Genomic DNA, 23,384 nt, shown 5'->3' with positions numbered 1-23,384 from the left:
GTCTTAAACGACACATTAACTTGGTTCATAATCTGTATTATTTCGTTACACTGGTGTTAATGTCCATCATTGTGTGTGTTTGCTGCTACTGTACAACTTCATCATTGCAATTACAGTCTCAAAGAGTTCCTGAATAAGCCTTTGTGAATAATAAATCATGCTCTATAAATGGCTGTGATTTGCTTTCTCAAACTGAGGCGGTGAATGGATAACACGGACACTTCCATGGCTTTCTCTATACACGCTGGAAGTGTTTTTTTCATGTAAATGAGCTTTCGGTCTTTGAGAGCTGAAAAACGGACGTTGGCAGAGACTCTTGTTGGTCAGCCCTCTCTTGTGGTGCGATTTAATGGGAAACTGTCCACACTTTTTCTTCCTGGTGTGGGAAAACATTTCAAACAGAAGGGGAAAGGCTAATGTTTTGTGCAGTAAAAAACAAACAAAAAAAAAACTTGATTTCCTTAAGTATCCATGTTCATTTAGTGCCTCAAATATTCAATATAGTGAAATATTTCACTACATACTCTTTTTTTTTTATCAATTTGAGAGGTGTTCAACCAAAATCCACCACTTTTCTGGAAAAAATAACATATTAAGCTGTAAGTGACACTCACTAAAAGTAATTTGAATGCAACTTTACACCAAACAGGCCAAATCTGTGACTCACTTCATGTTTACTCACTTCAAAACTAGATTAAATATTAATAAGGTCTTCAAAACAGCTTGTGCACATGAAAGTAAAGATTCAGATAACTTACTTTGTCCATTCAACACTCAACAAGAATTCACAAGATCGTCAATAAAATGTAAAACATTTTGTACGACTCCAGTTGAGATTTAGCGGATAAACATTAGGCCTGCAGAAGGAATACTAATGCAAACTTAAAGGAATAGTTACACAAAATTCATTATTTAGCTACAATTATTTACTTAATTATTATTCATGCAGGGCAGGTCAAAATCAGAACCGGTCCGACTGGACGACTGGGAAAAAAAAACCTTAGTGTTGAGCCCTGATATATTAAAGGCACAGCTAAATGTGACATTTATTACAATGGGTTTATGGGAAGCTGTTCACTTAGATTAAAAATTATAGCTTTCAATTATTCTGTAATGCTGAATGGCTATAATTAATAGCTAAAATTCTAGGGGTGTAACAATACATCGCATGTCACAATGTATCGCAATACAAAAGTGCAACAACATACCATGGATAGTGACAATAAGTATTGGTAACACTTTATTTTACAGTGTCATTGTTACATATGTTAGTAGCAATAACTATAAATTATGCATAATTACATGCAGTTAACCCTAAACCAAACCCTCATCCTAATCCTAACCCTATAGTAAGTACATGTAGTTAATTATTATTACTCACTCAGTACTTAAATGTATAATTACACTGTAACAATGACACCTTAAAATAAAGTGTAACCTATGTATTGTCTACTTCACCCAAAATGAAAATTACTGTGGGTGAAAAAATTCAAGTTTACATAGTTTAAGTGTCAGTACTACATTAACCTACTATATGTAATATTGAATATAATGTATAATAATGCAATGGGGGAATATTTGTGGCTCCTGATAATGCCAAATATCTTATGTTCCCAGTAGTGTCCAAGTGTCCTACATTATTTGATGTATATATATATATAGTCAGTGACAGAGTGTGGCATATTAGTCTAAAATAATTCTGTAATATTCATGAATATTTTTATTCTGGTGTCTCTATTGTCCTGTGCATTGGGTTTCCAGCACAAGTCCAAACCTATTCACTTACACACCCACAATGTAACACCAAATTTACCATTTTAATCTACTGTACATTTTTTACTAATCTTTTATCACATGTCTTGGAGTATCGCAATAATATTGTATCGTGAGTTCAGTATCGTGATATGTATCGAATCGGGGCGTGAGGGTATCGTTACACCCCTATAAAATTAATGTAATCATGTGAAAAATCCATGTAATAGAGACATCAGTATTAGTACTGGTACCAGTGACACTGGCCTTCATTCGTAGTGCTTAGTAAAAAGATGCCATTAAACAAATAGCCTAGGCTATTTAAAGTATACTGTTTTGTTTTTATGTTGTTTCTACATTATTTTGGAGATTCAATGTGAAAGTATTACAACATAAAAATATAATAACTTTAATTCATCATGATTAATTACAAAAAAAAGTGCTATTAACTATTAATATTTTTAAATTATCGATTGACAGCACTACTTATACTTTTTCCCCCCTGGAACACACATGGAAACATTTTGGGATAGCATTCTGGTCACTCTTTTCCATGCAATATTAAAATACAATAAATGAGGATTTAAGCTTTCAATAAAAAAAAAATAAACAAGCAACAGAATCCAAAGCTGTACAATGAAGTCATTCACTGCAGGCATGACCATTATAAACCACCCAAGCATCCAATACAATTACTAAACAACACACTAGAACATAAAAGAGAAATATTAAAGCTGCCTGGATAGCTTGTGAACTGATTAGGCACAATGTCACTGCTAGATTTCCCATGAAAGATCTTAACCGCTCCAGAAAGCTGCATCAGATATGACAACAACAGCTGAAACAATGTCAAACCACATTCAAAGGCTCCGTCAAAGCCAAACAACACGGATTACGCTTCAGCAGGGGAGTGGTAAAAATAACAACACTTCTCTTCATCGCAACTCTTTGGTGTCAGTCAAAGACCGTCATAGCACAGTGATTTAAAACAAAAAAATAATGTTTTCCTCACCGTCTTGCCAAGGTTGCAGCACAGATCCACTGCTGGACTCCTGCACACAAGAACAGAGTTTATCAGAGAGTTCATAGTAGTTTATTAGAGTTTGAGTAGTTTATTATAGTGCAATTTGGATTAAACGAGTAGAATTAGAGGAACAATAGACTTTGTTAAAGCAGATTACAAGAGCAGAATTTATAGAGCAAAATAAAAGTCTGTGAAGTGCAGCAGATTATTAGTACAATACCAGTGTGGAGTTTATTGCGGTACTAATAGAGTTTAATAGAGTAAAGTTAATATGGTATCTTCCTGGTGATGAAATGGAAAAGATTTGTATGCAAATTAGAGGAGGGATATAGAATAATGAATGGTACATACATTTATGTTGAGAAAAATATATGGTATAATTTAACAATTTATATACAATAATATGAAGTATGTAGCATAATATTAGAGTACAATGCCATTGTAGAGTTTATTAGAGGAAATACAAGAAATAACATTAGTAAAGTATAGCTATAGAGTAAACTTTATGTATATTTCAAAGACAAGCTGTTAAACATTGTACAGCAGTAAAATACACAATATATAGATATGAATAAAAACATATCAATGTAAACGAGTGTTCACAATCACTGCTGGTCTATAAACTCTTAACACATAATTACTTATAAATACACACTTCTTCAGGCTCAGTTTTATAAAGCACTAACGTTACTTGTTTTAACAGCACACTTTTATGATTTTATAAACTTGACCAACGCCTTATTAACATATATTTCTGTACATTATTGTGTATCTGAGCTTATTGTCTTTATATAAATATTACTGAAGCTAGTTAAAAGTCTTACCTGCACAAACATTCGCCTCTTCCAGTAAATAACTCGAGTTTATCGCCCAGGTCGGAATAGATCCCGTGAATTCATATTGTTGGAGCCCCGTAAACGGATATTTCTCTGTTCGCTGATTATATCATTTGTTTGTTTGAAACTTTTTCTTCTTTTGTGTGAGTGATTTTCTGCTCAGCAGCTCCAGTCCCCGCGACGCTTCGCCATATTGTTAGTGGAGTCAGACTTTGAGCATGCGCAGTGAGCTGTGTGCTCACAACGACACCATGCGGCAGGTGGAAGAATTGCTTTAATCTCTTCAATGATTTGTGGACATGTAGATTGTAGATGATTATATTATATTATATTATATTATATTATATTATATTATATTATATTATATTATATTATATTATATTATATTATATTATATTATATTATATTATATTATATTATATTATATTGAATAATTAATAATAATTTAATCATTGTAATATATTATATTATATTATAATATTGAATAATTAATAATAATTTAATCATTGTAGTAAATTAATTAGCATTACTGTCCTAAAAGATAATGCAAAAGATATGTAACAAAAATATTGTTGAATAATTTCTTGCACTAATAAAATCTTGCACTGCCTGAAAGACGTTACAACAGTCGATATAATTGCAGTTATTTTGATATTTTCATGGAAATGCAATGGAATATTTTTATTCTAAATTAATAAATCTAAAATTTAAATCAATTGAATTATTATATTATTACTCCTTATAATTTAACTATTAATTATAATAAACAATATTTTATTTTATTTGCATTGTATTTATTAATTACAACATTATTTAAGGAACTGTAAATTAAATAATGTTACATTAAATAATGTAAAATTGTTTTATATTATATTTTAAATGTTTTAAATCAAACAATGTTATTACATATATTATATATATTTTAAATATGATATAAAATATTTTTACATTACTTAATATGTAAAATTATTTAATTATTAAAGTATTTGATTATAATATAATAATTATTAATTACAATAATAATATTTTATATAGGCCTACACATGTTATTTATCAAGTAATAGCCTAAATATATTGAAAGAAAGAAAGAAAGAAAGAAAGAAAGAAAGAAAGAAAGAAAGAAAGAAAGAAAGAAAGAAAGAAAGTCACTAACAGGATAACGAGATGAGAGGATGCGCTGAGTTTCCAACAGGTGGCAGGACAGTCTTGCTCACACGGTGTGTGTGTGTGTGTGTGTGTGTGTGTGTGTGTGTGTGTGTGTGTGTGTGTGTGTGTGTGTGTGTGTGTGTGTGTGTGTGTGTGTGTGTGTGTGTGTGTGTGTGTGTGTGTGTGTGTGTGTGTGTGTGTGTGTGTGTGTGTGTGTGTGTGGGAGGAGTCACACACATGAACAGCCGCTCGGGCTGCTTGGCAACACACAGCATGAATCCCAGTGAAACCCGTTCGGTGAATCAGGAGATTTTGATGGGACACTTTGATCAATCCAGCCCGACAGCTCCAGCTAAAGTCTTCCACAGGCCCGAGACCTGCCGAAAGCTTCGGGATCCACTTTCAGGACCGCGATGAGCCTTTACACATAACAGTTTATTCATCATATGAGTTCAGATGGGACATTTGGATGGTGCACTCATGAAGAATGAAGAGGATAAGATGTAACAAAGGAGGACACGAGCTGACATCTCCTCCTGATGGATTGTAACATTCCGACAGAAGAGAGCTTTCTGTAGGCTGTTCGGCTGGGATCTCCTGTCTACTTCAAGATGAGTTGTTTCTGTTCAGTCCAAGAGGAGTTTTACTGTGAGGTTCTGCTGCTGGATGAGTCCAAGCTGATTTTAACCACTCAACAGCAGGGAATAAAGGTAGGAGATGCTTTCACAAGGACTTATTTCTATATGCTCAAAAGATGAACTACACTGATCCAGAGAGCCAATACACTGTGTTTTCCTTTATTCCAACACAAACATAAAATAACTACACTCTTACAAATAAAGGTTATTTATTGGCATTGATGATTCCATGAAGAACCTTACGTTCCACAAAATGTTCTTGATAGTGGAACAAGGTTCTTTAGATTATGCAAATGTTCTTTACCTAAGAAAACATGTTTATTTTAAGAACTGTTCGGTTATTTGTGGAACCAAAAATGGTTCCTCTATGGCATCACTGTGAGAAAAAATAACCTTTTGTAAACTTTATTTTTAAGAGTGAGGTATATATTTGCAGTACAGTAGCCTAACATAATGGAAATTATATTATAAAGTATGATTATTGCATTCATAAATGGCAGTTAAAAAATAGTAGTAGTTCCAAAGCAACAGTTTCTGTTTCCATATCTAATACTGGTGTGGTCCACACCCAGAACACATGAGCTCAGCACACTGTTAACCAGATTACAGTAACCAGATCATCTGGTCAAACACAACGAGAACGGCCTAATTTTATTGCTGCCTCATGCTTTTGTAAAATACATACATGTTGATATGCTGTACTATATATATATTGTAAATTATTAAATACTGTATACTGCTGTGCATTATTAAATATTAAACCTGTAAGTGAACTGTGAAGTATCATAGTTTTGTGGACATGATGGCATTGTTTTACCATATTATTTAAAGACACAGTTCTTCTGATTCACGCACTTATCCCTGTTTCAGCTCTTTGACTATTCCTGAGTAACGTCTCTTAGACATTATAGATCATATTTCACTTTATTTGCATGGCAATGCATAATGGTAGAAGTTTGGTTCTGTTGTGCAGTCAGTTTGATAAGTTAGCCTCATTTTATTCTCTGACATATTTCAACCAGAGTGTTAATTAATACAGGACAAATGGGTTGAATTTGAATATTAGCCCATACTGCTCTTTTTGTAATGGTTCACATGCAGCATGTTTGACTCTGAACAGAGTGACATATCATATTGCTGTTTGCTCTAAATTGTTAATGGACAGCAGAGCAGGAGGATCTTTAGCAAGTCTTTAATGGACAGTACGTGAAGAGAAATGAGCAGTATTTGAGTTTGAACATCATCTGCACAACAGCTTTTTTGTAGCTTTTACCTGATATCTACAGAGAGGAGGTAAAAATAACCGTGTGAAGGGGTCAGAATGCTTTTAATCAGAGGTTTTATTAGTTTGTTGCACATTGCCAGGCATGTAGGTCATGGTCATTACAAACCACAGGAACAGAGTCTGAGATAAAAGTTGATGAAAGTGTCCCTCTGCCTATAATGCTTTTCTCCCTCCTTTAAGACATTTAAGACAGGGTTGGCAATTTGTTTTATTAAAACTTTCTGTTATACTGGTTGAAACTCTCTTCACATCCTGATAGCAATCGATCATAGAAGTCGTCTAAATATTAAAACATGTACATATATCTTCTGTGGAAGTCACAGGACCAAAAAAATATTCGTCCAATCATTACATTCGGTCCGAATGCAATGATACGCTGTCCTGCCTGCCTGTCAACATATGTATTTCCATACCTGCTCGCGCAGACATCACACATCATCAGCGCGTTCAAGGCTATCCAGAGTTGTAGACAGACGTTAGTCACAGAGCGCCACAAACAAACAGCAGCCGCCAGTTCCTCCTGAACCAAAACAACAAGCTTATGCTGCATTCACGCCATATCATAACAATAATTACGAGATGGCAACCTGTGACGTTCTACCCGGAGCAGTTCACGTCCTCATACTCGGATTTCTATGTCAACACTATCAACGCCGAAATGAATCTGCAGCAGTCAGGTGGTACAAGGGCGGTAATTCAACGCCGTCTCTCGTCTCGTAACACTTTGCAGACGCTGCTGTATGCTTTGCATTCATGGCTGCATCCTAAATCGCATATACCTACTATCTAGTAGTAGCCTGGCAAGCCAGACTTACATCAAGATGTTAGGTCTGGCAACTCACCATAGACACGGCTCAATCCGAGGGGCGGGATAAACGGCTGTCTTTCAAATTCCCTCTGCACGCAATAGGACAGCGCTTCAACCAACCAGAGCATTTTCCCAACAGCGGAGCTAACGTCAGTTGATAGATTCAACTTTTGAATCTGGCCGGCAAAAGTACGAACACATCTTCCTTTTTAAGAATGACTTAAGTGCCTGCTCTTTTCTCAAAGAAAAACTTAACTCCAAGTCCTCCAGAGTCGCGGCCAAAGCCGATTCGAGAGACTGTTCTCCAGCAGCAGCTCTTCTTTGTTTTCAAGTAGCAGGGAACCGTCGCAACTCTGTCGTCATTATGTTAAGCCCGCCCCGCCTACTCTATACACGACGTGATTGGCCTGACCCAATTTAGGTTTTTCCAGCACGAAAGTCAACGGAGAGTTGCTAGACTACCCTGGCTGCAAAATACATTTTGCTGCCGCTAGGGTGCATCTAGATTTCTTGGCTAATCTAGTCGGTGAAAAACAGTATGTGGCCTATGTCCGACTTCACAGTACTCATAAAAGTGTAGGCAAAAAGTACCCGGATGACCTACTACTTCCGGCGAGATTCTGAAGTGCGCCGATGGACACTTTACTATCCCATGAGGCCACAGGAGAGGATTTGTGAATTTCAATGAAGCGACGTAACTGATACTGGTAGGTCACATGATAATGACAACATGGCGAATGTAGTACGTCCAGATTACATTCATAATACACACATTCATACTATATGGAACATACTTTTTTAGCGGTCGTGGAGTAATTATTCGGACGCAGCCTATGTGTTTTGAAGGAGGCGTGGCTTTGGAGACGCTCTGAAGGGAGGATGGGATCTTCTGCTTATGTGCAAAACTTAATACCATAATTAAGCTAGGGTGTTGCTATGTGGGCCTAGGTGTTTTTCAGTGTGCGTCTGTGGGATTTTTCCACCTGTTCTTTGGTCCAGCAGGTGAAAATGGTGCATCTGATCAGTTAGTAAAGTAGAAGCACAAAGCACACACACCTTGAACTTTAATACTTATTGTTAGAGGTTTGATCACATGCACTTACACTAAATATGAGCAATAAAAATGGTCATTTTGCATTTAAGTGTTTTATTTGTTAGGAAGTGCTTACAAAGCCACACATTTAGCTTATGTGCACAGATGCTTACACACACAAATCTTGGAGCGATTCACACACGCTCACGACACAAAGGCCTCATTGAGTTGACCCAGACGGCGGTGTGTGTATTTGTGCGTGAGGAACAGAACAGCTCACATGTTTCCATCATTGCAAAACAAAGACAGCAGCTCAAAAGCCATGCTTCTGTCGAGGTGACGCTCTCCTGACATTTGGAAATGTCTGACAAAGAGAAACATTTATTTAGGGTCTGACCGGTGCGAGGTTTAGACCGTCTTCCTCCATTGAGTTTCCTGTGAGAGAATGGCTGTGCTTTCTAAACAATAAGGTCCTTTGGCACTTTTCAACACAAAAAGATTAATAAAAGCTGTTATTGTGTTCATTGTGAAGTTCAAGGGTTCAGTATGAAGCTACGGGGCATCAAAATAGGCTCATGATGGGGATATCACATATTTCAGGGAAGCTCTGGGTCACATTTCTCTCTAAAATGAAAATAAGAAAATAAGAAATTGTTCATTTTAATGACAATTAAACATTTAAACCACCAAACTCTCCTTATTGTAGTATTGAAAACAAACAGTAATATAAATACAGTGATATATGTCATGGTAGTATTTGTTGTGCTGCCTTTAATTTATATTTTAAATAAAAAATAATGAAAAACAGTATTTTATACAAAAAAAAAAACTGATGTAAAAAAAATGCATGTGATGACAAAAAAAGCAATTACAAAAGATATAAAATATAATTTTATTCATTGCATTTGAATAAATGTGTGTGTGTGTATAAAATGCCTTTAAAAATGACTAAGATAATGGCCTTTTCCAAGTAATTTTCATATTGTCAGAAAAATTCTGACATCTTAATGGTGGTTTGATATATACTGTACTATGGGATCATACTATGTATGATTAGCATATTCATATGGCACATAAATGACTGCATCCAAGGTATTTCAAAGAATGCCATGGTATTACCAACATGTTAGTGTGCAAAAGCCTGGTAATACCATTGTACTCTTTTGTATTGGCGACAGACAGAGAAAATGAAAGGCAGGATAAATGTGTATTAAGTATTACCCCGTGTGTGTCGCTGGTTCCAGTACCCTCGTCCTCCAGTCACACCCACCCCATCAGTGAGGGTGGAGGGGTGTGTGTGGCGTTTGGGAGTGTGCCGGCCTTTCCAGACAAAGGCAGAGAAACCCTTGTGATAAGATGAGCAGATTTCCTCTGGCTGGATTTGAGTTGGACTAATGCGAGCTTTGGATCAAATCCCTCATCGTTGCGTTTAATGGGATTCCTAAATGGGCTTGTGTCTCAGCGTTATCCTAACTGAGTGTGTTTTATTGTACTTATTCACCTACTGCAAACACACTTCACAGCTCATGTTAATAATGATGATAAGCCTAGCGAATTATACAGTCCAGAAGAGGACAGAGTGAAAATATTGAATGCTTTTTTTTTAATGCAGTCTGACCTTTTAAGCCCATTATCTGGTGCTCATCTCGTAGTGACAGTGTGCCATGAGAGACAGAAATAAACCACAGACTAGGGACCGTCATGCATTTGCAGCTCATATGGAGTGTGTTTTTGTGCATCAGCTTTTCCCCATGGTAAATTCAATCACTGACAAATTTCATAAATTGGAAAAGCAAGTCTCTTCTGCTCACTAAGTCTGCATTTATTTGATTAAAAATACAGTAATATTGAAAATTGTATTACAATTGTTTTCTATGTGAATACATTTTAAAATGTAATTTATTCAAAGCGGAATTTTCAGCATCATTACTCCAGTCTTCAGAGTCACATGATCCTTCAGAAATCCTTCTAACATGATGATTTGCTGCTCAAGAAACATTTCTAATTATATGGAAACGTGACAAAAATAATAAAAATCTGGATTTTTTGATGAATGGAAAGTTTAAAAGAACAGCATTTATTTGAAATAGAAATCTTTTGTAACATTAAGTGCCTTTTCTCTCACTTTTCATGCATCCCTGCTGAATAAAATTATTAATTTATTTCAGAAAATTCTTACTGACCCCAAACTTTTGAATATTTAGCTTTTGGGTCATTCCATGTCAAAGCAACCAAATTTTTGGGAACATTCCCAACAATTTTTTTTGATTTTGCTCTTTTTTTTCTTTCTTTTTTTCTGAAGAAAGACAAACATTAATAGTGATGAAAGCCAAAATATTAAATTCCATGGATGAATATTTACTGCGATTTGGAGCCAGATTACAGGTGGGTGAAAATTACTTTAGAAAGATGGCAGCATCATTATTTTATTCAGTAGGTCTCTTAGTTAAAACAGTTTACTTTAGCAATCTATGTTGCATTATTTACCGACAATAACAGTTAAAAAATGGAAAAAAGCACTTTTCGTGCTTTCCCCCCAAAGTTTGCATGCCTATTACTCAAGAAGTACTGAAGATATCTTAAAGGGATAGTTCACTTTGAAATTAATTTTTGGTATGTTTTAGCTTACCTCAAGGGCATCCAAGATGTAGGTGTCTTTTTTTCCGCAGTAGTTTCAATTTTGATATTTTTAGGTCAAACCGTTCTTGTCTGTCAGTCATATAATGCAGGTCTATGGTCACTGTCTCAAAACACAAGCACAGAGTCCAAATTAAAACAATTCCCCGTCGTCCAAATTAAACAATTCCCCATCGTAAGTACACATTGATGGCCTAAGACACGAAACGAGCGGTTTGTGTGAGAAAACGAACAGTATTTATATCGTTTTTACCTCTTATACGCAGACATGTCCGAGTGATCTGATCTGACGTGTACGCAGACTGGTGCATAGATATATACACACTAGATGTCGCCTTGTCTACGGCAGTTCATTGGAACGAATGTCTTTAAGGCGACATCTAGTGTATATATCTATGCACCAGTCTGCGTACACGTCAGTTCAGATCACTCGGACATGTTCAAAAAAAATTTGAACAAAATGAAAGATTTGAGCCAGGAACCTCTGGTTGTTGAGTTGCAACGGAATGACCCATGAGAAATCAATGTCGTCATTTAGATATTAGTGTGTGCGTGCGTGCGTGCGTGCGTGCGTGCGTGCGTGCGTGCGTGCGTGCGTGTGTGTGTGTGTGTGTGTGTGTGTGTGTGTGTGTGTGTGTGTGTGTGTGCGTAGTGGTTAGGTTTATGGGTGTTTCGGAGACAGGCACAGACAGACTCCAAACCTGAACTCTGAAACCCCTGACAGCCCTGAGATGTTTTATTGGCGCTGCCAACGTCACATTCAAGAAAGGAATTCACACAGAGTATTCTCTGCAGCAATCCATCTAAAAAATGACATGGCAATAAAAAAAATAAAAAAAATGATAGTGGTGGCTAATATTAGGATATCATGAATACCTTGAATACTAATATCAAGAATACCATGCAACCACACAAACCCATGGAATTTTATGATACTTTTTCCTCAGTGAAGTCAGGTGGGCTGGAGACAAACATTACATTCTGTCCTTTACGACCCATGAGCCTGTCAAACCACATTCCTCTGAGAAATCTCATCTCACAGTCATTAAAAACTATTTGTATCAGGGTGTTCGTTTGAAACACACCTATTCACATAGGGGCTGCTCAAACAACCAGATCAATGTTTTGAAAGAGTCACAGGGAAGTAAAACTACTAATGGATTACTGATAGTCAGAATCTGTGCTTGCAAAACCCCACATAAACCGAATTGGATTATCTGTAATTCACAATTTACATTCATGCATTTGACAGATTGCTTGTATTCAAAGCAACTTGCATTGCATTCAAGATATACATTGGATCAGTGCATGCATACCTTGGGAATCGAACCCATGACCTTTGGCTATAGTGCAATGCTCTACTGTTTGAGCAACAGGAATGCAATTCTGTTCTGCCTCTCTGTGTTTGTTAGATATTTTTGGTGAATTTGATTTTGCTTTCAGGCACCAGTAAGAGTGTAGGAGTGTACCTTTTCAACATTTAAATCCACTTAATTTCTAAAGAATTCTGCAGATTTTGTCCCAAATTGGTGCAGAAATGCGAAAACCATCTGGGGATTGAGTGTCAGCAGTGTTTGTGTGTCAGCTGAGGGTAGAGGATTTAACAGGCATTTGAAGGAGCGAGAAAAGAAATGACAATAATCTGTGCTTTCTTTAGTCACAATGAGGGTCGTAATCTCTCCTGTCAAACGCAGAATCAACACTGATCAGTACAGACACATTCCTTCAGCGTGAACATACGCCGTGATTCACTGCAGAAACGCCCTTAAATGAACCAGCGTCAGTAATCAGAATGCTAATTATTTAGTTGATTGAGCTGATTGAGGTGCTCATCAAAGTTACATCAATGCTCCGTTTGAGATGAGCTTTGAATTATAGATGGCAGTCAAAAATAATACGGCTGGTTTGTCATTCTTTTATGCTTTATTTAAACGTCTTTGATAAGAGTCATTCCAGATCAGCTGCTTATCTGTGGCTTATTCTGAGCAGTGAATCGTGCCACGCTGAAAACTATCTGCATCAGTCTTTAGTTTGGTAATGGCCCTGGTAAGTTTCTTCCAATGTCGAATGCGAGCGTTCAACAAAGGCTTTCAGAAATGCTCATCCGTCATCCCTCATCAACAGTGGCGCGTGTATTTCGACAAGCCTCGTGCATATGAATTATTACTGATGCTGGAGTCTAAATTTAAATCCGTCTGCCGTGTAAAAACTTTCCCAAAGCGCAGAGCTCCACAGAGATGTGGTTTCTGGGCTTTAGTTCCCGGAGAAACCTTGAATATTTTATTTCCTGATATGTAGACTAGAAGACTAGAATCATAAACTCAAATCCAGTATTTGGGAAATTTCTTGTATTTCTCCTGTATTTCATTAATAAAGAACTAAGGCTACATTCAGACTAGGGATGCACCGATATGAAAATTTTGGCCGAGACCGATAACCGATATTTCTTTATATTTGAAAGCCGATATTTGCAGATAAATCTAAAACCACATTTTTATACAATTTTGGAGAGTCTGATTACAAAAACAAAAGTCCCACCATTTGAAGCCATGTCCCAAGCACACAATTATAATGTTCTCATTACAATTTTATTTAGCCTATCTGACAGACTTTGCCCTACACATGTTGGACTTAACTGTATTTTCCTTTTTTGAAGTGATTCAAATCATATTTCAAGCTATTAAAAACCATGGTGAACAGCATCTGAAGTGTCTCAGCTGAAGGAAATAATACATTATTTATCGGCTTTAATATATTGGCCCAAAAAATGTATCGGGGCGATAATAAACATATATCTGCCAATACCGATATGGTGGCCGATATATTGTGCATCTTTAATTCAGACTGCAGGTAAATGTGGCCCAAATCCAATTTTTTAGCTCATATGGGATCTGTTTTTGTCAGTGTGAAAGTGAATAGTACAAACCACATGGAATCTGATCTTTTCAATCCCAATTTGGGCCACTTCCATATGTGGTCCATAATCCGATAGCGATATCCAATGCAATGCGACCTTAGTCTGAACAGTCATATGGGAATTCACGCAACTTTTATGTCACTCTAAGAGCAACATTTGTCAAAATTCTGCACTCAAGGGAGTCACTTCAAAGATTTTACATACCCAAAGTTATCAAGAACGTTGCGAAAGGTGTCAGTGCAAAGACAGTGATGTGTCAGAACTTACTACTATAAACTTGCTACTACTTACTACTTACTTACTATGTGTTAGAAGTATTACAGTGACAAATATACAAGCAAAACATGTGGGCCCGTATCATAAATGTTATCCTCGAACAAACCGATATTGTCCGCTGGTGTGGATGCTTATATTGTTATAGTTATTATTGTTCTTCTTGGTGTGATTGGAATTGTGAGCATTTAGTAATGTTTGAGTTCATGCTGAGATCTCTGATTTAGGATTGCAAACCTTTTTGTGGCGAGGAGACACATGGACACATTTGCTCTCCTGTGAGTTTCGTCCAAGTAAACTAGTGTGTTGGCTTTATTTATTCACGGTTCATGTTTGAGTCGCATTTAGCCTTGCTTCATCTTTCAACGTTGCTTGATGTGTTTGGTTTGGAGTGTTATCAGTTGTGCGAGTTCCTCTGCCTTTGATTGCAAAAGCTGGTATGTACCGTGTGTTTCCTCTAGTCATTGTGGGAGTTTGCAGAACATACACTTGCTTTCCATGTGATTCGATTTTTTTTTCTTTTTCTTTTTCTTCTTGAGTTCATGGTTTTTGGACATGATTGCATTGAAATACCATGTACCATGGCAATTATTGCACACCTCTCTAATAAATTTAACCTGACAGTACTATAGTATTCTTGCAGTACATATACATTTGTTATTCGACCTAGTGTATATCAAAGTACCATTATATGACCTTCTATATCATGTTAGAGGATCCTGCTTTTTTAACCCTACTTATTGTTTGCATTCACAGAAGAATGTTAACCGCTTGTAAAATTGCTGGTTAACAATACAGCGTTTCCCGTGTGACTCAAGACCGTGCTTGTCAAAGAAGCGCCTCAGTGCCGGTGCTGTGTTGAAAGTGCAGGCGCTGTAAACCATGTGTCGCATCTTTGTCTTTATTTTTGAGTAACTATGGAAACTACGAGGGTCTGTGACTAGGGGGGTCACAGACATCTGGAGCGTTTCCAGCAAAAACCAGAAGAGAAGTGGCTTTTCTGTTGTGTTAAATCATTGAAACACACTCACGTCCCAACTGAGACCAGATAGCCTGGCCATTATGAGTTTTCTAGACCATTGTATCTGTTGTGATTTCTCAAAGCAGAGCTTTCAGTGTCTGTTTAAGTGAATCTCTATGAAATTAAATGCAATATATAAAAAAATTGTCTTGTAAGAATTTTTTCCCCCCACAAAAAATTGTCATTTTCATCATCCTGGATCATTTTCAGGAATTTAATAGTGGGTTTTTTTGCATTATATTAATCATAAATTAAAAGAAGTACTACAAATATTTTCAAAATGATATAGTAATTCTTTCACAATTAAACAAACCCTTTCACAATTTAAATATATATATTTTTTAACATTGTCTGCATTAAAAATTTGGGCTTAATGTTATGAAAAAGGATTCCTTTTGTTTATGCAAATTATAATTTCTTTCTTTATCTTGAGTTTGAAGAGAAAAGATTATTTTTCAAAGAATTTTGGTCCTAACATGTTTAATTGTCATGAAAAAAGGCTTAATTTTCTTTATGCAAATTATAATTTCTTTCTTTATCTTGAGTTTGAAGAGAAAGATTTTTTTTCTCAAAGTATTTTCTCATGATTCCTTTTCAAAGAATTTTCTCAAGATTCTTACTATTACTATCTTAAATAATTTTGGACTTAATGTGTTTAATTGTCATGAAAAAGGGATCATTTTATGCACAATATAATTTCTTCTTTCTTTCTCTTGAATTTGAGGTAAAATGTGACCTGGACATGCTCCTGACAGGTTTAGTCAGATTCACCCATTTAGGCTCTCTCTGGTCTCTGGAGGAGTGAAGGAACATCTGCTGATGGGATATCAGCACCACACACACACACACACACACACACTGCCACACCCGTACAGCCGGCAGCAGCAGATGGTCAGGTCTCGTTAATGTAGTGACCCCGTTGCTATGGGGACAGCAGGGCATGTCAGAGGGAGTTAATTGTTTCAAAGAATGTCTTAAATGACCAAACCTTCAGAATGTCCCACGCTGCCATTAGAAGGACACATACGAGGATGGGTCTGACCAAACCTGTCAAGAACATGTCCAGGTCATATTTCACCCCTAAATCACAAGAAGCCTGTTTTTAGGACCATTGCCATATTTTTTTGCTTTGTTTTCATAACTGTTAAACACATTTGATTCATTGATGCAATGTTTGATTTCAGGTATTAGTGTAATTGCATTGCAACCAATTAAATGGCTGGATGTTCATTTTTTTGCTTAATTAAACAAAACTGGATGATGGGAGGGCGTTTGAAAAAGTGCACGAGCACAGTGTGTTTTTGTAGGTGGACTTGAGTCGGATTGTGTTAATTAGTTAATCTTCTTTGTGCGCTTTTGGACATAATACCACAATCAGGCTTTGATTTGATAAGCTTGTGTTATCAGACGCACGCCTACGCTTCACTTTCTGCTTTCAGTAAACAAGTCTTTACAATCTCAGTCTCGCTCTCCGTGAGTTCATCTGTCTTCTTGACAGTGTGAAATTGATGCAAAAGGACGCGTACCACCACAGATAAGAACGTAAATGTGTACCTTGAAATGCAGTGTAAGTCGCTTTGGATAAAAGCGTCTGCAAAATGCATAAATGTAAATGTAAGATCAATCTATATTATTAACCTATGCCTGTGCTCTTTTTATTTACTTCCCAGTCTGCAATTATTAACAATGGCTATGTTCAGAAAGATTGCCATTCTACTACTATTGCAATATGCAGTATGTATACTTTTCTAATAATATTTTTGATTGATTATAATATTTAGTGTTTTATTTTATTTTTTATTTTGTAATATATACATATATATATATATATATATATATATATACTATGTATATATATTATATATACAGTATATGTTATATAATATATATTATATATTAAAATAATTTAAATCAAAAGCACAAATATATATATATATATATATATACTGTATATATATATATATATATAGTATATATATATGTGCTTTTAATTTAAATTATTTTAATAGAACAGTATATAAAGCACAGTTTAAAAATGAAAGTAAAGTTAGGACATTGCTTTTAGGACAAGTGAGGACAAAGTTAGGAGATTTCTCGTTGTTTGGATTTATAAAGCATTTCACAGCTTTAACTTTTTTCCAAATGCCACTTAAAATTGCTGCAAAGGTTTTTTTACTTTGTCATTTAACATAGGGCTGTTATTAATGTACATTTGATATTACATGCGAACACTAATAATCTGTTGTGGGTTTGTTATCAACATTACTATCCGATTAAACTAAAAAGACGTGGGCATTAAATATAATGGCAGCTTAAGTTTCTCTCCCAGCGCAGAAAAGCTTTGCCCTTCTATTGTATCATTTTTATCTACAGTAAGTTGGAAAATTACCGATGCCAAGCAGCATTTCTCGACACAAGGAAATACACTTCCTATCTATTCATTTCACTCTTCCCTGTTATTTTAACATTCCCACCCTAACCAGCACAAATGTCTTATCGGGAAGAGAGATATGGCAGGAATGTGGAAGGCATGATTTAGGAGGATCTTTCCTGGCCGTGTTCGTGCCGGGACCCTTTGGACAGCTCCGTGTTTGCGGTTTGCCATATTCACCTCTCCTCCCGTTGGGCTTTTGGGATTTGAATTACGACACTGACATCAGAGGTCACACACAATGGGGGGTTTTTCCCTGGTAAGCCCGTACCTGTGTTCCCGTGTTCAGCTTTGATAGATATTTCGCCACCGGGGACCGGCAGTGTGGGAACGTGAGCACCTTAAACACACATACACACACACAGTGATCTCTTCTGTTCAGTATACATAGAAAACAAATATGTATACGCAGAGTTTACTAAATACCATTGCAACAGTAGGGGACATTTATACAACACTGTTTTCAACTAAAAATGGAAAACTTTTTATGCGTTTTGGTCGTTCATTTACACGACAACGGCATTTTTGGGGTCGGAAAATGCAAACGGGTTTCAAAGAGCATGTTTTTGAAAACGATACCGTTATCGTCTCTGTGAGTTTGTGAAAATGGTGACGTCGTGTGCATGCGTATTACATGTTCAGTCTAAAGACGCGTAGTGTTTCTTTACAAAGTGGCGTCGCCATCTACTGGCCTGGCAACAGAATGCAGCGTTTTTAGTCGTTTTCGCAGATCCATGAAAACGCGCTGTCGTCTATATGCGAAAAACACGAAGAAAAAACGTTTACGTAGATTTTTGGTCGAAAATGCATTTTTCGGTTTCGACTGTAGGGCCGAATTTATTGACCAAAATAATGAGGTCTAATTAGCACTGCTCTTATGGCGTGTTTTGACTGTGTCAGTGGAGAAGCTACAATGTAAACATCTCAGCTTGATAATATCGATTTCAAACAATCATTTTGATTAACCGAGATCTTTTAGTCTACTGTATGGTATTTTCAGTCAATTCGTGAACAGATCTTCACTAAACATTATTTGTCGTGCACATCCCATCCAATAATCGCAATAAGCTTTGCAATTTGTTACTTTTCATATGAAACAAAGTCTCAACTTTCAATTTAGGTCACTTTTTTAATAAAATTATAACGTGATTGGATCATCACTTCCTCTTTACTACTAGTTATAGCATGAAATAAACACGAATGATCATCAACAGTTGAAATATACAGTGCAACTTGTAATGTAATCGTCAATCAGTGTTTGAACGGCGGAAAGAAAATGAATTAAATCTAAATGAAAACTAAAACTTTCATTTTGTTGTCTGAGTTTTGATAAAGAAATCATTTTGGTGCATCACTATTGATTTTATCCCTGTAATTCTATTAATGCTATTTGTCAAATTTTGCTCTTTTTGGGCTCATGAGGCTTCCATTATATTTCATTGAAGTATCAACTATCAGTATCAAAAGTATTTTCTGATTTTAATGAAAACAGACCCAAATAAGTTCATTATCGTCATCCAGTGCTATAAAATGAATGTGGATAACAGCTCAGATCATTTGATGAGAAATGTTTGAGATCATGTTGAGATCTCTGAATTTTTATTGCAGACTTCAGCATCTGGAAAATCTGAGAGATATTTTTGAGATCTGTTTTGAAAGGAGACGCATGATGTGAGATTCCTGGGGTCTTTTTCCCAGGAGAAACATCTACTCTCCATTTAATGTCATCTCTGTCTAGGTTGTTGAAGAGAACTTGTGTGTGATATTTCAGTCCTGTGGGTTTTCTGCTGAATATAGTATTTCAGATTTGAAGTTTATTGTGTTTCACCCTGCAGCGTGTGTAATAGGAGCGATCATGACATACGTCTGTGTGGAGCTGCAAAACACTGAATACACGCCAAACCCTTTGTGTGTTTTATATGTGTGTGTGTGTTCACGGCGGGGAGAAACTCCTGAAGGTTTCCTCTCACTCACCGTGTGTCATATGAGCTGACGTGTGTCATACGTGTGAGCTGCAGTTGCACAACTATCAGCAGAGATGTCACATAAACACTGAAGATTTATTAACATAATAAAGCTTTTATTAGTGGTAACGTACTTGTTGCATGAATTTACTAGAACAGGGCTGAACTGGTTTAGGTTTTTTTCCCTCAAACCCACTGGAATTAGGGCGGGTATAATTGATCTGCCTCTGATTTAAAGAAAATATAAATATATAAACATAAAGAAAACTTTAAGCAGATATACACTTTTACAGTTTTTCTCTTAGAGCAAAACAGATCGAAAATATTGATGACTCATCTTGTATTCAGGGGGCTATCCAAATGTTTATCGACTTAACCATATTTTTAGTGTTGGTAAGATATTTTCATGTTTTGATATTTTCAAGTCTCTCACCAAGGCGGCATTAATTCAATCAAAAATTCCCAATTCGCTTTACTATCTGTTCTAAATAGAGTGTGTCCCAAATCATGGTGTGTTGAAATGAGTATTCCAGAGATACCCGAGTATTCCAGAGTGCACACTCTTAACGGCTAATATTCTATTAGAACTACAAACACTAATACAAAGTGTTAAAAAAACTACAAACATGGTGGATATGCGAGACTTAGGGCCCTATTTTAACGATCTGAAACGCAAGTATCAAGCGCGAAACGCAAGTAACTTTGTGGGCGGGTCTTGGGCGCTGTTGCTATTATACCGGCGGGATAAATGACTCTTGCGCCCGACGCAAATCTAAAATGGGTTGGTCTGAAGTAGTTTCATTATTCATAGGTGTGGTTTGGGCGTAACGTGAAATAAACCAGAGCGACATCTCACATTGCCTTTAAGAGCAGGCGCGCTTGTTCCATGGCGGGTTGCTATTACAACGGCGGATTTGCCAGACGCACGCCAGGAGCGGTTCACAGCCGAGGAGACCGACGCTCTCGCCAGGGCCGTAAAACACAGAGAAGTGACATTGAGAATGGGAGAAACCCACCCAAATTAGCATCGGTTAAACAGGCGTATAATAATTTGGGTAAATGTGTAAGCTAGATTTATGCCTATTTTTCACATCTTCATGGACACAACAAGATGTTCCCTCGTGTGTTAATATTTTTCCTTGTAATAATGTATGATTTGGAAAAATGAGAACTGCTGCTTCTGTGTAGATGAGAGAATCAAAGTGTATGCGCGTTGTGCACACCTTAAAATAGCAAATGAATAACATGTGCAACGTGCCACTGACTTTAGACTAGGTTTTTCCTGGTCAGTGGCGGAATTGTTTTCTGAAACTGCAAAATAGCATCAGGGAACGTTTGCGCTGGAACACGCCTCCTCTTTGCGCTGAACCGCCCCGGGGAGCGCAAGTTCATTCCCAAGTTTACCGGCGTGCGTCTGGGGAGGGAAAAGTCCGCTGTGCGCGGGTGCAAAATAGGAATGATACAAAGTCAATTGCGCTGGGTGCAAGATAGGGCCCTCAATCTTAATCTTAATACCAGGTGTAAACAGGGCCTCAGATCTAAAACAATATTCAAAAACAAGGAGTATATCGTCAGACAGAGTGTATCATAATAGCAGGTTTAGTCATTGTGTTTCCTTTATCTGTACTTTCTTTACCTCTATTTACCTTAGTCATGCTCAACTTTATTCGCATTAGTGGTGTGTGTTTTCATGCTGTAACCGGTGTGTGCACGGCTCATTTATCATATGTGTGGTTTGTGGTTGAAAGTGGCCCGTTAAACACTATTGAATCAGAGAAGAAAGCCACAAACCCTCCTCTCACTGTCAGCAGATCCTCAGGATAGATGCAGTCCAGCTGAGCTCGTAACTTTGATGCTGCTTCTGTTTTCCTGAGAACAGTGTGTTCATGATGAGATTTCTAATGCATTTCTAATTTCTCCACAGAAATCAACCAAAGGTTCTGTAGTGCTGGACTATGTGTTCAATCACGTGAACCTCGCTGAAACAGAGTATTTTGGGCTTCGCTATTGCGACCACAGTCATCAAACGGTGAGTGCTTGAAGATTATCACATGACAGCTCTTAAAGAACAGATCATCCCAAAAATTTGAGGATAGGGATAGGCCACCCAAAAATGAAAATTCTGTCATTATTTACTCACCCTCATGTCATTCAAAACCTGCACTCAAAAAAATAGCTCTTTGGCTATTTAAGATAAATCAATCTTGGACTGTGATTTCACGTGATTGAAACAAGTAAAACCCAATAGCATCAACTAACTTGAATGAATGGTTTTAGTTTAACTTCAATGGTTAATGCTTCCTGTGTCCTGAGATTTACATAACAACAAACTAAATATACAGTCAAACCAAAATGTATTCAGACACCTTCAACATTTCTCACATTATCACAGTTTATTCGCTATAGTTTCGAAAATGGTAATAAAATATGACAAGAAATCAGAATTATCAACTCAGTTGATATTTCACTGGTTTTGTCCATCCTTCTGTTACTGTCTCACAAATGAATTATGTTGAATATCTGTCAGCTTTTAAATTTAACTACACAATTAGATAATACCAGTTTAGCTCAACCATTTACCAAGCAATGCTTCATTGTGTTCAGTCTGTGGTGTAAAAAGGTCACATTAGCAATTAAAGAAAAAACACTTCAGCAAAACATGGTCAGGTCAAAGTGTCTGAATAATTTTTGGTCCCATATTTTTATACATTTTACTGGTAGTCACTGTATGAAAAATTTTGGGTATAATATGTCGTAGTTTACTTAATTTTGCTATCCTCTCTTGCATAAATTAACTATAGTGTCCTGGACCCATTAGTGAAAAAATATCAAAAAGTATATCTGGTGTCTGAATAATTTGTGGGTTTGACTGTAACTTTTCTTTACACATGTGATGTTCAGTGTTGGCAGTCTAGAAGTGATCACTACCATAGTGGTATTTTTAAAGCAATTTGAATTCTTGTTAGCATGTCAACACTTCACCACAATAATAATCCCCAAAAGCACTAACATAAGATACACTTTTAAAAACCAACATAATAGAACATTAAACATTAACAAGTCTCCATTTTCTCATCTTGCTAAAAAATGCAAATAATAACACTTTATTTCAATATTTAGTCTCCAAATTCAGCCCTGTGGAAAGCATGATGGGAAATACAAAAGTCCTGCTTGATTGGGTTACTTGATTGAAACATGTTATTTCAAAATTAAAACATCAAGTCAATTTAACATGAAGCAATCTCATTTGAACCAGAAACATGATACAATGGTGTTGAATCAAAATGAATTGCTTAAAGTGAAAAGCATAAAAATACAAAAAAATTGAAGAATGTTGGTATCAAACATTTTGGTTCCCATTGACTTCCACTGAATTGTTAATCCATACACTCTTTAAAATAAATGCGTTTTATTAGCATCTATGGTTCCATGAAGGACCTCTGACATCCATGGAGCCTTTGCGTTGAACAAACGGTTCTTTATAGTGGAAAATTTTTCTTTACACTAAGAAAAAATGGTTATTTTAAGAACTGTTCACTTAAAGGTTCTTTGTGGAACCCAACATGGCTTCTCTGCGAAAACCTCTTTTTTGTATAATGGATGTCAATGGGAACTGTAT

The 23,384-nt window shown here is 36.4% G+C and overlaps 2 protein-coding genes across 3 annotated transcripts in view; one reads left to right on the top strand and one right to left on the bottom strand.

Moving 5' to 3' along the window:
* apc (APC regulator of WNT signaling pathway) overlaps positions 1-3,805 on the bottom strand; it is a 39,110-nt gene extending 35,305 nt beyond the window's left edge. For both annotated transcript variants that reach the window (XM_082157917.1, XM_082157916.1), the window contains exons 1-2: positions 3,601-3,805; positions 2,765-2,804 (exon numbers count right to left, since the gene is read on the bottom strand). The gene's annotated coding sequence lies outside the window, so the exon portion shown is untranslated. The remainder of the gene's footprint in view (positions 1-2,764; positions 2,805-3,600) is intronic.
* Positions 3,806-4,996: 1,191 nt separating this feature from the next.
* Positions 4,997-23,384, top strand: part of epb41l4a (erythrocyte membrane protein band 4.1 like 4A) — a 55,258-nt gene continuing 36,870 nt past the window's right edge. Inside the window, exons 1-2 of the mRNA XM_082157988.1 lie at positions 4,997-5,468; positions 21,690-21,794. Coding sequence (XP_082014114.1) covers positions 5,370-5,468; positions 21,690-21,794 — 204 coding nt within the window. The 5' untranslated portion in view covers positions 4,997-5,369. The remainder of the gene's footprint in view (positions 5,469-21,689; positions 21,795-23,384) is intronic.

The sequence above is a fragment of the Leuciscus leuciscus genome (assembly GCF_965113295.1).
Source record: "Leuciscus leuciscus genome assembly, chromosome: 24".
NCBI classification, from domain to species: Eukaryota; Metazoa; Chordata; class Actinopteri; order Cypriniformes; family Leuciscidae; genus Leuciscus; species Leuciscus leuciscus.
The sequence above is the reverse complement of the archived record's forward strand: the minus strand, read 5'-3'. Positions and strand labels throughout refer to the sequence as shown.